The sequence below is a fragment of the Anguilla anguilla genome, chromosome 12 (genome assembly GCF_013347855.1).
Source record: "Anguilla anguilla isolate fAngAng1 chromosome 12, fAngAng1.pri, whole genome shotgun sequence".
Taxonomy (NCBI): Eukaryota; Metazoa; Chordata; class Actinopteri; order Anguilliformes; family Anguillidae; genus Anguilla; species Anguilla anguilla.
The window spans coordinates 504,812-518,065 of NC_049212.1; the positions used below are offsets into that span (position 1 = coordinate 504,812).

General features: G+C 42.3%; 1 protein-coding gene across 7 annotated transcripts in view; it reads left to right on the forward strand.

The window, feature by feature from the left end:
• The window catches only part of LOC118210117 (nuclear receptor corepressor 1-like), a 113,884-nt gene that overhangs the window by 9,430 nt on the left and 91,200 nt on the right, over positions 1 to 13,254 (forward strand). For all 7 annotated transcript variants that reach the window (XM_035385995.1, XM_035385998.1, XM_035386001.1 and 4 more), the window contains exons 2-3: positions 187 to 382; positions 11,616 to 11,737. In XM_035385995.1, the coding sequence (XP_035241886.1) occupies positions 275 to 382; positions 11,616 to 11,737 (230 nt within the window). In that variant the 5' untranslated portion in view covers positions 187 to 274. The remainder of the gene's footprint in view (positions 1 to 186; positions 383 to 11,615; positions 11,738 to 13,254) is intronic.

The window sequence follows — 13,254 nt, forward strand, 5'->3', positions numbered from 1 at the left end:
TGCATATTTCTCCAAAAATACAGAACGGACATATTTAATACTTTACTCATTGTGTTTCTTCAATGCCTCTTGTGCAAATAGCACATAAAACCGAGAAAGTGTGAAAATCACCATGGTACTCCTTTAACATTGGCGTCGATGCTGGTTTCCATCAGTAAAATGGCTGCCCGTGTCTGTCGTCCACAGGTGGTTGGTGTGTCTCTCGGTGCTCTTGCAGTGGCCCTGAACCCTGTGTAGGTAGCACCTCCAGCCCTCCATCCCTGCTCCTGCCAGGATGTCCAGCTCTGGGTCCTCAGCCAGCCAGGGGCCCTTCAGCAGTGAGCAGAGCTGCTACCCACCCCACTCCACCCACTACACTTTCACCGCAGGGCGCCACCATCAGGTACATCTGCTGCACTGCACCCAAAATAAGGCCACACCTCTCCTTTCCCACTTAGCCAACCCTTGTTTTTTTGAGACTCACATTAATGGAGGGAAAAGGTGAATGTGAGTAGCAGGTCACTTTTTGGGAGGGTCTTTTGCATTGCGAGTTGGTGAAAATGCTGAATTTACAGTACAGGCCAAAAGTATTAGGCCACCTGTAGTTTAAAAAAAAAAAAAAAAACTTTGGGTGGAGAAGAATTCAGGTAATATATGCACATTTATGGAATAACAAACATGTTTATGTTTGTAATTTAGGAAGAAATGAAGTGCCACAAATGCAATTGTCTAGGCAAAAAATCTAAAATGAATTTGGTCTTTTTTAGTTCAATGAAATACTGCGAAATTGCAAATATACATCAGGTTACACTATACATGTCCTGGATCAAAAACTCCTTGACCACAAGTGCGTCAAATCAAAGGGTGGGTACGCAGAACTACTGAAGATCTATGAATCAAAAAGTAAGCAGTGTACCCAGCGTCTTCAAATCTATCAAAAATGTTCAAATTATGCATTGCTGTAAATCACAACATAATCATGTATTTCACTACAAATCAACTGTTTGACTGAAGAAACTCACTGTTGCATCATTTTCAAGTGGGAATTACAAGCTTTCTGTCAGTACAGTGGCTTAAAATATCTAGGGGTCCAGAAACATTGATATCAGATAAAAAAGTAATGCAAAAACATTATCATATTGTGGTACAGTACCTAAATGTGTAATCATTAACTCCTGTATATTTTTCTGTACTCTACATTATGTGATGTTTTCTTGTATTGGGATGGGTAAAGTTAGAGATATTATACATTGTTAGAAAGCTTATTCTGTCACCTATTGGATCGATTAACTGTCGATCAAGCCAGTTTGTACTAGAAAAGACGACAACACCGAAAACAACACGTGTGGTATTACGCACAGCTATTTTGGAAGGTACCCAGGCGTCACAAATAAGAGTATATTTCACAAACGGATTGTCCAAGACAATATATGACCACTACGTCTGGAAAGGGACATCTCTACGTGTAAAACCAATGGTAAGGTTGTATATTTAGTCCATATTTATTCGCAGATATAGACAGTAGAATGACATGATACAATTTTAGAAAAATTCCTCATTGTTCAGTGAGCAGCTTTTTTCACAGCTGTACTGGCATACCTTCGGCTATTGTTGGCTTTATCAATCAATCAATCAATCAATTTTAATCTGTATAGCGCTTTTAACAAAGGAGCTTTTTCACAAAGCAGCTTTACAGAGAACCGGCCCCAAAGAGTAAGCCTAGGGCAACAGTGGCAGGGAAGAACTCCCTGACTGATAGCAGGAAGAAACCTTGAGCAAAACTGGACTCAGAGGGGGAGCCTATCTGCTGCGGGCAGGCACCGGTTTGTTATGGAAAGTCAATAGTGGCAGGAGGCGCGGGTGCCCAGCTGGTCTAGCTGGTCTAGGGCTGGAGCTCCGGGCTGGGGGGGGGGTGCTCAACAAACTTGGGCTAGAGCTCTGGGCAGGTGCCTAGAGCCGAGGAAACGAGAAAAAAAAACATTGTTAGGGGGTTCAAATGGTAGATTAGCAAGCAGAAGAGACAGAGGTGCCTGCGTGCAATAAGGAAAACCCTGGCAGAATAAGGCTATGGCAGCATAGCTAAGGGAAACAGAGGCAGGGGCCAACGCAGCCATGAGGGCAGGCTTGAGACAGTCATCACCAGATCATGACCGGTTCAGCTTAACACAGCATGTTTCCACAATTTGTTCCAAGCCGTGAAAAACGCAGAAGCATGGCTGAATTACCGCACTTCTCCCTCGGGTCCCGCAGAAAAAGAAAAATTAATTTATTTGTCCTTTTACAGCAACAAAAGATGAATGAAAAGTGGTTGTAAATTAGTCCTTGTAGTCAAACTTAACGAAAAACTGGTTACAAAATGAATTGATGAGGAAGAGCGTGGTCAAAATAGTGTTTTTTTTTTTACCAAGCTCCCCCTTTTCCATCGGCTAACCCGAAATACAACTGCGCCTCACGTCATATAGCCTTTGCCCTCTCACGTCACCTCAAACGTGGCATTAGGCATATGAAACATAAGTATAATTTAAAACCATTAAACATAATCCTCAAAGGCCATACCTCAAAACATAAATCTTAAATCAGTATGTTAAATGAAAATGGCTATAACATTCCGGCCCCTAATTTTTGTATAACAAATAATTATCAAAATTATACATCAATAGCCATTAAGTTAATCATTCATACATCAACCAAGAATAAGCGCAAAGCATCCAAGTATTGTACATCACCCAAGCAGTGTATATCATCATCAGTTAGTACATAATCAAGCATAACATAGTTTTAGAGGTTTAGAATCCATACCAAAGTCCATTCAAGTGTGTGTGTGTGTATGTGAGAGTCCATGAAAGGGGTCCACCAAAAAGAGAATTGAAAAAACTCAAAAAATTCTTCAGTCATAAAGTCCATGATAGCAAAAACGTTGAGGTCAAGATTTCAAAAGATTTCAAAGTAAACATAAACATTTAAGCACCAATTTGTCCATTACAGAATACATTATTATGCATCTACTGTACATCATTTCATTTACATACAGCATGCATTCAAGTGTGCTTTAAGATCAGCTTCCATTTCAATATTCAATAATGTCAAACATCCAACCTCAAGTTACATACACATCAGCTAAGGATTGTCAAACCTATTCTGCTTCAAGCAAAAGGCATAACTTAGTAATAGGCCTTTCCAATTCATTGGTTTGCGTCTTAACACGTACTCTACGGACAAAACCTTTATAATCTTTCATAGTTTCTATAATGCGCCCCATAGACCATGAATTCCTGGGAGCAGAATCATCAATTATAAGGACTATATCCCCAACTAAGAAGCTTCGGTGTGGTTTATTCCACTTTTGACAGTTGCAGTATGGGGAGGTATTCTTTCGCCCATCTTTTCCAAAATAGGTCACTAATATATTGTACTTGTTTCCAGTGCCTTTTTCCATATGTCTCAACAGACTCAAACAGACCAGGTGGTAGAGTGGGCTTCCCTTTGGTGATTTGGCGTTAATGCCTCAAGATCATTCGGGTCATCACTGGATGGTGTTATTGGTCTATCGTTCGAAATAGCCTCAACTTCACAAAATATGGTATTGAGTGCTTCATCATCAACCATTTGTTGGTTGGTGACAGAGCAGAGGACCCTTTTAGTTTTTGCACAAGACGCTCCCAGACACCACCATGGTGAGCTCAGTGAGGTGGGTTAAAGGTCCATTTTATTCCATCCTGTGTGAGTGTGTTCTGTATTTTGTTTTGATTCATGTTTTGTAGTGCCTGTTTTAATTCACGATTTGCACTCACAAAATTTGTTCCGTTATCTGATCTTATTTCTTTGACCTGTCCCCTTCGACAAATAAACCTTCTTATGGCGTTGATGCAGGAATCTGTGTCAAGTGTATGGGCCACTTCAAGATGGACAGCACAGCATGTTAGACAAGTGAATATGACGCCATACCTTTTAACAGTATTCCTCCCTCTTCTTACCTCAATAGGTCCAAAGTAATCCATTCCGAGCAGAGTGAATGGAGGGAGGTCCATTGAAAGTCTGTCAGATGGGAGGTCAGACATTTTCTGTTTTCCAGGTCTCTGACGCTGTCGGCGGTATGTCATGCATTCGCTGATGACCCTTATAGCCAGTGAATTGGCATGAGGAATCCAAAACTGCCGTTGGTCAGTGGAAAGCATATGATTCCTCCCACTATGGCCAGCTTTTTCATGCACACAGCGGAGAATGAGCTCTGAGATGCTACTACTCTTTGGCAGGATAGCAGGATGCTTCGCCTCTTCAGGTAACGCAGATTTGCTCAAGCGACCGCCTACTCTTAGGATGCCATCAACCATCACAGGACCCAGTTTGTGCAGATGACTGGATTTCTTTACGGCCTTTTCATTGCTCAAATTTGAGATTTCCTCAGGAAAGTGCTGCTTTTGCACAAAACTGACTACTGTTTTCTCAGCTTTATCAAGATCCTCCAGTGAAAGTTTGTGAGTCAACTCTTTCATTTGGACTTTGGGTTTGACATCTAATATGGTGTTATTGTCAGAATGTGTATTATTTGTCTTTTTCTTTTCATCACACCTCTGTTTTAGTGTGTCTTTAAACTTTAAAAGCCGTGCCACTGCTCGTTTCAGGTCTGTCCATTTGGAAAAGTATGAAAGCAGCTTGCTGGTGGGACAAGACTCTTCCATTGGCTGAACAGATGTGACATGAACAGAAGCTTCTTGCTTTATCTCAGGGTCACCATCCGAAATGACATCCATCTCTCCAAGTGTTCCTGGCCATTGAGAGTGTTTGTGAAGCAACTCCGGCCCATTGATCCACGTTTTGCACTGAAGGAAAGCTTTGGCTAAACTGCGTGAAGCCGCATCAGCTGGGTTCTCCTTTGAAGAGATATGCCTCCATTGCTCTACCTTTGATAGAGAGTGAATAACTGAGATTCGATTTGCAACATATGTCTTAAATCTTTTGCTTGTGTTTGCAATCTATTGCAGAACTGTCATGCTGTCTGACCAGAAGATGGAATTTGTTAATGAGAACTGCAACTCTGTTTTCAGCATGTGATCCAGTCGTACAGCTAAGACTGCTGCTGCTAGCTCCATTCTGGGGATGGTAGTACACTTAAGAGGTGCTACTTTGGCTTTTCCAAAGGCAAAAGACACACAGACTTCACCCTTACCATTTGTGAGCCAAAGGTAGGACACGGCGCCATACCCTACCTCACTAGCATCACAAAAGTGGTGCAGCTGTGAGGTCACCAAAGTCTCTAGGAATAAAGATTCTGTCAACACTGAATGTGTCCAGTAGGTGGAGTGAGCCAAGCCATTTTTCCTAAGTTTGAGCTACATCATGCAGGATTTTTTCATCCCAACTCAGTTTCAACTTACATAAGCTTTGCAAGATCTGCTTTGCTACAAGTGTGATGGGAGCCAAAAAGGGGTCATAAATTGAACATACAATGGACAGAATGCCCCTTTTGGTTATCTGGTGAGACTTGATTGCTATGCTGAAAGTAAAGACATCTCTTTCAACGTCCCATTGAGCACCAAGAGCTCTTTCCATTGACAGCTGCTCCTTGCTCAGATCCAGAGTACTCACTTCTTTTGCTCTATCCTCTTCAGGAATGGCAGAGAGGACAGTACGATCATTACTGATCCATTTGTTTAGATGGAAGCCACCTTTTGAACGTACTTCAGTGAGCTGTTGATACATAAAGGTAGCCTGCTCTGTACTGTTGACTGCTTTTAGGCAGTCATCTACATAGAAGTTTTGTCGGATGGTGTTTGTGACTTCTAGATACTCTTCTTGATTGTCATCTGCTGTTTTCAGCAAAGCAAATGTTGCGCAGCTAGGTGATGATTGTGCACCAAAGATATGCACAAGCATCCTGTGCTCTACGAGTTCCCTAGAGATGTCTGCATTTGGCCACCAGAGAAAGCGCAAGAAGTTGATGTCTTCCTTTGCTGCCCGGACCTGATGAAACATCCCTTCTATATCAGTGATGAATGCAACAGGGCTTTGACGAAAGCGGAGCAATACGCCAAGTAGCGTATTTGTTAAATCAGGGCCTTGGAGCAGTTCTTTATTCAAAGAGGTTCCACCAAATGCTGCTGTGCAGTTTCTTTTTGCGTGGGTGGTAGACACCATGGTGTGGCACATACCACACCTTGCCAGTCTCAGGCTGCAACTCACTCTGAGGTACAACGTCAGCATACCCCTTTGTCATGACATCATTCATGAAGGCTTTATATTTGTTACAGAACACTTTATCCTTTTCAAACCTTTTCAACAGATGTTGAGCTCTTTGTTGGGCTATTTGCCTATTATTGGGCATGATCACATTGGTGTTACGAAACGGAAGTTTCAAGCGGTAACGACCATCTTTGAGTTCAGCTGAATCAGATACTATTCTCAAAACTTCTGATCTTCCTGTGACAATTCATGCTTTTCTCCATGATGCTGTTCCATGAAGTCATGATTGTAATATTTTATTAACAGGTTTTCCAAGTTTGCGATGGATATTCTATTGACTTGAACAGAAGAGTCATTGACATTTCCATTCCCCCCAAAGCCAAGTGGGCCATTGATAACCCAGCCAAGAAGGGTTTTAACAGCATAAGGTCCACTACCTACACTGTTTATTATTTTCCAGGGTTCTAAAGCTCTTGGAGCATTGACACCTATTAGTAGCCCAATGCTAGCGTCAATTGGTGTCAAGTCAACTTCCTCAAGGTAAGACCATTTCCTTATATCCTTCACTTTTGGAATGTTGTCATGTGTCACTGGAATTGATTTTTGTGTAAAAACATCAGGCAGTTTGAGAAATGTGTCACTGTCTAATGCAGCTACTTCTATACCAGATATTTTATAACTGGTTATTGGTTTTCAAAAGTATCTCTGTTTTTTTACCAGGGGCGTGAAGCTGCATGGACAACTCCTCGGTACAAAATGTTGCCGAGCTCCCCGGGTCTAGGAAAGCATATATTTTATGCATTTTGTTCCTTTCTCCAGTTTCACTTTGACAGGCACGATTGCTAGAGCACACTCTTTTGTTCCAGCCAGTAAGGCTACTGGTTGCCAGAGAGACAACTGCATCGGAATCAGCAGCTTCTTTGATGTCATTCTGAGGCTTTCTTTGATTTTCCTTTGTTTGCATGTGCAAGATTGTTGGATGACTTTGTTTACACACATTGCAAGACATGCGCTTCTGACAACTTCTGCTCATGTGTCCTCTTTCTAAGCACCCAAAGCACATTCCTTTAGCTTTCAAGAACTCCACCTTTTCGTTATTTGGTTTGGCTTGAAATGATTTACATACTTCCAATGAATGATTTTTGTTGCAGAACATGCAGGGCTTTGTAAATGCACTTGAACTACTGCTTGTGGTTGGGGCTTGTTTGTTATTATGTGACTGCAACTTTGTTTGCCCGGACATTGACATTGGTGAAACAGCCATAGCAAAACTGCTCCCCCTGCTGTTCGATTTTGAGTAAGCTTTGTGTTGCCTTTTTGATTCTGAGGTTTTATTCAATGGACTTTGAATTTCCCCAAAGATTGGATCCAGCATTATTCGAGATTGTTTATCAATAAATGCAAGTAAATCTCTAAATGTGGCTCTCTGTTTGTGTTTGTCATAGATATTACGAGTTGCGAGACTACTCCTTTCCGTGCATAAAAACTGGGACTATGTAAGGACTTTTATTTTAGCTTCGGCTTCAGCTATTTTGGTCTGCAATTTAAGTTTTTCTTTCTTTGCTTTTATTCGCACTTCTTCCATGTATAACTCAAGTTGCTCGTCCAGTGGTCCTGACTTCGCCACCAGTATAGCGCGTTGTACTCGAGCTTCGGACAGAGCGCTAGACGCTTTGCTGCCCCTACTGGAGGCCTTACGTCTGTGAAACTCTGTCATGTGGCCATACGGATTCAGCAACAGCAGCACCTTGCAAACCATCAGCCTCTTGCACAAGTTCACCACCCACCTCATTAGCTTTAAGCCAAAATTCAACATCGTTAAGAAACTCTTTGAAATGTAACAGTTTAGGTTCATACCAATCATTATGATCATGTTCCTTTTCCTCATCAGGCAATAAAGATTGAACAGTCATTTGTAACTCCATAAACTCAGCCAAGTATTTATTAAAGACATCGACCTGTTGTTTTACGTCTTCATTTGTGTCACCAGCCACGATAAGAGCATTTATTTCATTACGCTTTTGCGTGAGGACACCCAGCTTTTCTCTACGTGATGCGATCAATTTGAACAGTTGCTTTTCCTTCCCAACCACCATCTCATCATCGTCTACTTGTTCCTGCATTTTTACTCTTTTATTCTTTTCAGAGAGCAATCACCATTTAACAAGATTCAAACTTTCTTCCATTCATTCAAACTCTTCCTGAGCACGGCGGCCCATATTTTTTAGTCATAGTCAACACCGTATTACTCACGGTTCACCACGGGTGGTCTTCCAAACTTAAAGTTCCTCTTTTCCAGTATTCAAGGCTCCAGACTCCATTATCCAAGCACTATTTTGACTTTGTGTTTCGACCATTTGTTCCAAGCCGTGAAAAACGCAGAAGCACGGCTGAATTACCGCACTTCTCCCTCGGGTCCCGCAGAAAAAGAAAAATTAATTTATTTGTCCTTTTACAGCAACAAAAGATGAATGAAAAGTGGTTGTAAATTAGTCCTTGTAGTCAAACTTAACGAAAAACTGGTTACAAAATGAATTGATGAGGAAGAGCGTGGTCAAAATAGTGTTTTTTTGTTTACCAAGCTCCCCTTTTTCCATCGGCTAACCCGAAATACAACTGCGCCTCACGTCATATAGCCTTTGCCCTCTCACGTCACCTCAAACGTGGCATTAGGCATATGAAACATAAGTATAATTTAAAACCATTAAACATAATCATCAAAGGCCATACCTCAAAACATAAATCTTAATTCAGTATGTTAAATGAAAATGGCTATAACACAGCACTACCAATGATGATCCAGTGATAGCACTAACCGCTCAGTCCACCAGAGACTCTAGCTATGCCCGCCAACCACTCCTGCCCCTCAAATATATGTTTTGAGCCTAGCTTTAAATAAGGTGATAGTGTCTGCACCCCGTACATGGACAGGCAACTTGTTCCACAGGAGGGGAGCTCGATAGGAGAAGGCTCTACCACCTATGGTACTTTTAGCTATTCTAGGAATAACAAGGAGGTCTGCACCCTGTGAACGGAGTGTTCGTGAGGGAATATAAGGAAGAAGTAAATCATTTAAATACAAAGGGGCAAGCCCATGTAAGGCTTTAAAGGTAAGAAGTAGTATCTTATAGTCTATTCGGAATTTAACTGGCAACCAGTGAAGCAATGCTAACACTGGGCTGATGTGATATCTTGTTGCTACGATGGAATACGATTTTTTTAGTGGTAAAATAATGTTTTCATGTATGCCCAGATAGACACTATTGTCCAGTGTGTCATGCGTGGGGGGTGTAGTTACAGATGAGACTGCAGGGAGGGGGTGCTTGGTAAATGCACGACCAGTGCGATAATGGTGGCGCTGCGAAACTCTGTATTCAGCAAAGTTGTCCTGAATCATCTACTAATAAAGCTAGAACACAGAGTTTGTGTTTTCAACTCATAATTTGGTTGCAGGAGCACAGAATGTCTGAATGTCCGAATGTCTGAATATAGGCACACCGGCGTGCGGACCATTCGAGGGTGTGTGCTAAGTGGTTAAAATCCCAGGTAGCTTAATACTTTAGCCTGTAATGCAAATTAAATAGGCGCAAAAGTTGCAAGAAATATGGCAAAGAAGTAGTAGTTAGGCATCGATGTGCAGAGTCAAATAAACATATTGTGGCAAGAAGGTTATTCCCAGTGAGAAATTGCTGAGAAGCTGAAGATTTCCAGGTGCAGTGTTCAGTACACAATACATCAAGAGGCAACAGAGGAATATCTTGTCTACCAAAAGATAAGATGTCAGGAAATTTAACTACCCCTCCACCTCCCTCCCACCCCATTTGCAAAATTATTGGATAAACCTCCAATAATTTGCTTAATTGTAATTAAAGCCAAAGGAGGCTATTTTGAGGTAAACCCTGTCTGAGATTATTTTGAAGTAAAACTCATCTTTTTGTTTTATTGTAAGTTAGAAATTGAAAAACACTTTCAACTTTGTTTTGTTATTCAGTAAATGTGCATATATTAACTAAATTCTTCTCTACCTGGGTTTTTTCAAAAAGCCACATACTTTGGCCTGTACTGTATTGTGTGTACTGGTGTGTGTGCTGTATTGAGTATACTGGAGTGTGTGTTCTGTATTGCACACAACATTGGTTGGAGGAATGCAAGGGAAGCTCAGCACAGCCGTGGACAGGTCAAGTATTCAGGAAGATCAGGTATTCAGGAAGAAGATGATGTTGGAGCCAAACTGTTTCAAGCACTGCTGTGTGATTTCCCTACTTAGGTCAGCCATCGGCTCAATGGGAAGACAAAACCTTAAAGTAGTCGTAAATTTCAAAGAAATGTATTGATGACGCCAAGCATACATTAGGTCTTTAGACTTCACTTCATATTGGTAAAATCTGAAGTTTAGATTTTCCTGCTATTGTCTGAAAAAAGTGCAATTTTGCATTTTGCATTTTTTTTGCAAGTAACATTTGATGCTCTTTTATAATTTTGGTATATATTCATTAACATACTTTTGGAGAGAAGGTTTTCCAAGAATTTAACATGCAACAGAAGTGACTGAATAATTTGTGTAGAGAGTATTTTTTTTAAAGGATCGGCTAAAAACAGTCAATTGAGAATTATTGTGCTGCTGTTACTGCCAGTTCTCTGCTGTGCTCTCTGTGAATCTGAGTTCCCTGTGTTGTGCTCTCTGTGAGTGTGAGTTCCCTGTGCTGTGCGGTTTGTGAATGTGAGTTCCCTGTGTTGTGCTCTCTGTGAGTGTGAGTTCCCTGTGCTGTGCTTTTTGTGTGTGTGAGTTCCCTGTGCTCTGCTCTCTGTGAGTGTGAGTTCCCTGTGTTGTGCTCTCTGTGAGTGTGAGTTCTCTGTGCTGTTTTCTGTGTGTGTGAGTTCCCTGTGCTGTGCTCTCTGTGAGTGTGAGTGTGAGTTCCCTGTGCTGTGCTTTCTGTGTGTGTGAGTTCCCTGTGTTGTGCTCTCTGTGAGTGTGAGTTCTCTGTGCTGTTTTTTGTGTGTGTGAGTTCCCTGTGCTGTGCTCTCTGTGAGTGTGAGTGTGAGTTCCCTGTGCTGTGCTTTCTGTGTGTGTGAGTTCCCTGTGCTGTGTTCTCTGTGAGAGTGAGTTCCCTGTGCTGTGCTCTCTGTGAGTGTGAGTTACCTGTGTTGTGCTCTCCGTGAGTGTGAGTTTCCTGTGTTGTGTTCTCTGTGAGTGTGAGTTTCCTGTGTTGTGTTCTCTGTGATTGTGAGCTCCATGTGTTGTGCTCTCTGTGAGTGTGAGCTACCTGTGTTGTGTTCTCTGTGATTGTGAGCTACCTGTGCTGTGCTCTCTGTGAGTGTGAGCTCCCTATGTTGTGGTCTTTGTGAGTGTGAGCTCCCTATGTTGTGGTCTTTGTGAGTGTGAGCTCCCTGAGTGCTGTGCTGTCATGCCTGTGCTGGCTGCTGCCTGACTCTTGGCGCTGTGTGTTGTTGTGCAGCCAGAGTTTGGGGCCCTGGACTGCCGACCTCATCTGCAGGAGCTGAGCTCTGCGTCCCAGCTGCTCCAGCTGCAGCGGCGTGGGCCGTCCCTGCTCTCCGCGTTCCACCCCGGGGCCGAGAGGTAACCTCCGCACCGAAACGATACAGCGCAGTGTGTGTGCACTATAACATACATGCAGCGCAGTGTGTGCACCATAACGTACATATAGCACAGTGTGTGTGCACAATAACGTACATACAGGGCAGTGCAGTGTGTGTGCACCATAACGTACATACAGCACAGTGTGTGTGCACCATAACATACATACAGCATAGAGTGTGTGCACCATAACGTACGTACAGCGCAGTGTGTGTGCACCATAACGTACATACAGGGCAGTGCAGTGTGTGTGCACCATAACGTACATACAGCACAGTGTGTGTGCACCGTGACCTACATACAGCGCAGTGTGTGTGCACCATAACGTACATACAGCACAGTGTGTGTGCACCGTGACCTACATACAGTGCAGTGTGTGTGCACCATAACGTACATACAGCACAGTGTGTGTGCACCGTGACCTACATACAGCACAGTGTGTGTGCACCATAACGTACATACAGCGCAGTGTGTGTGCACCGTGACCTACATACAGCGCAGTTTGTGTGTGTGCACCATAACGTACATACAGCACAGTGTGTGTGCTCCGTGACCTACATACAGCGCAGTGTGTGTGCACCATAACGTACGTACAGCACAGTGTGTGTGTACTGTAGCTTATTTTACAGCCTAACCTGTACAGCATAGTGTGTGTACTGTAGCTTATTTTACAGCCTAACATGATCAGTGTAGTGTGTGTGCACTGTAGCGTATTTATAGCCTAACATGTACAGCGTAGTGTGTGTTCACTGTTGTGTATGTACAGCCTAACATGATTAGTGTAATGTGTGTGCACTGTAGCGTATTTATAGCCTAACATGTACAGCGTAGTGTGTGTACACTGTAGCTTATTTTACAGCCTAACATGTACAGAATAGTGTGTGTACACTGTAGCTTATTTTACAGCCTAACATGTACAGAATAGTGTGTGTACACTGTAGCTTATTTTATAGCCTAGCATGTACAGCATAGTGTGTGTACACTGTAGCTTATTTTATAGCCTAGCATGTACAGCATAGTGTGTGTACACTGTACCTTATTTTATAGCCTAACATGTACAGTGTAGTGTGTGTACACAGTAGCTTATTTTACAGCCTAACATGTACAGTGTAGTGTCTGTACACTGTAGCTTATTTTACAGCCTACCCTCTATAGTGTAGTGTGTGTTCACTGTTGTGTATGTACAGCCTAACCTGATCAGTGTAGTGTGTGTGCACTGTAGCGTATTTATAGCCTAACATGTACAGCGTAGTGTGTGTACACTGTAGCTTATTTTACAGCCTAACATGTACAGAATAGTGTGTGTACACTGTAGCTTATTTTACAGCCTAACATGTACAGAATAGTGTGTGTACACTGTAGCTTATTTTACAGCCTAACATGTACAGCGTAGTGTGTGTACACTGTAGCTTATTTTACAGCCGAACATGTACAGCGTAGTGTGTGTTCATTGTTGTGTATGTACAGCCTAACATGATTAGTGTAGTGTGTGTGCACTG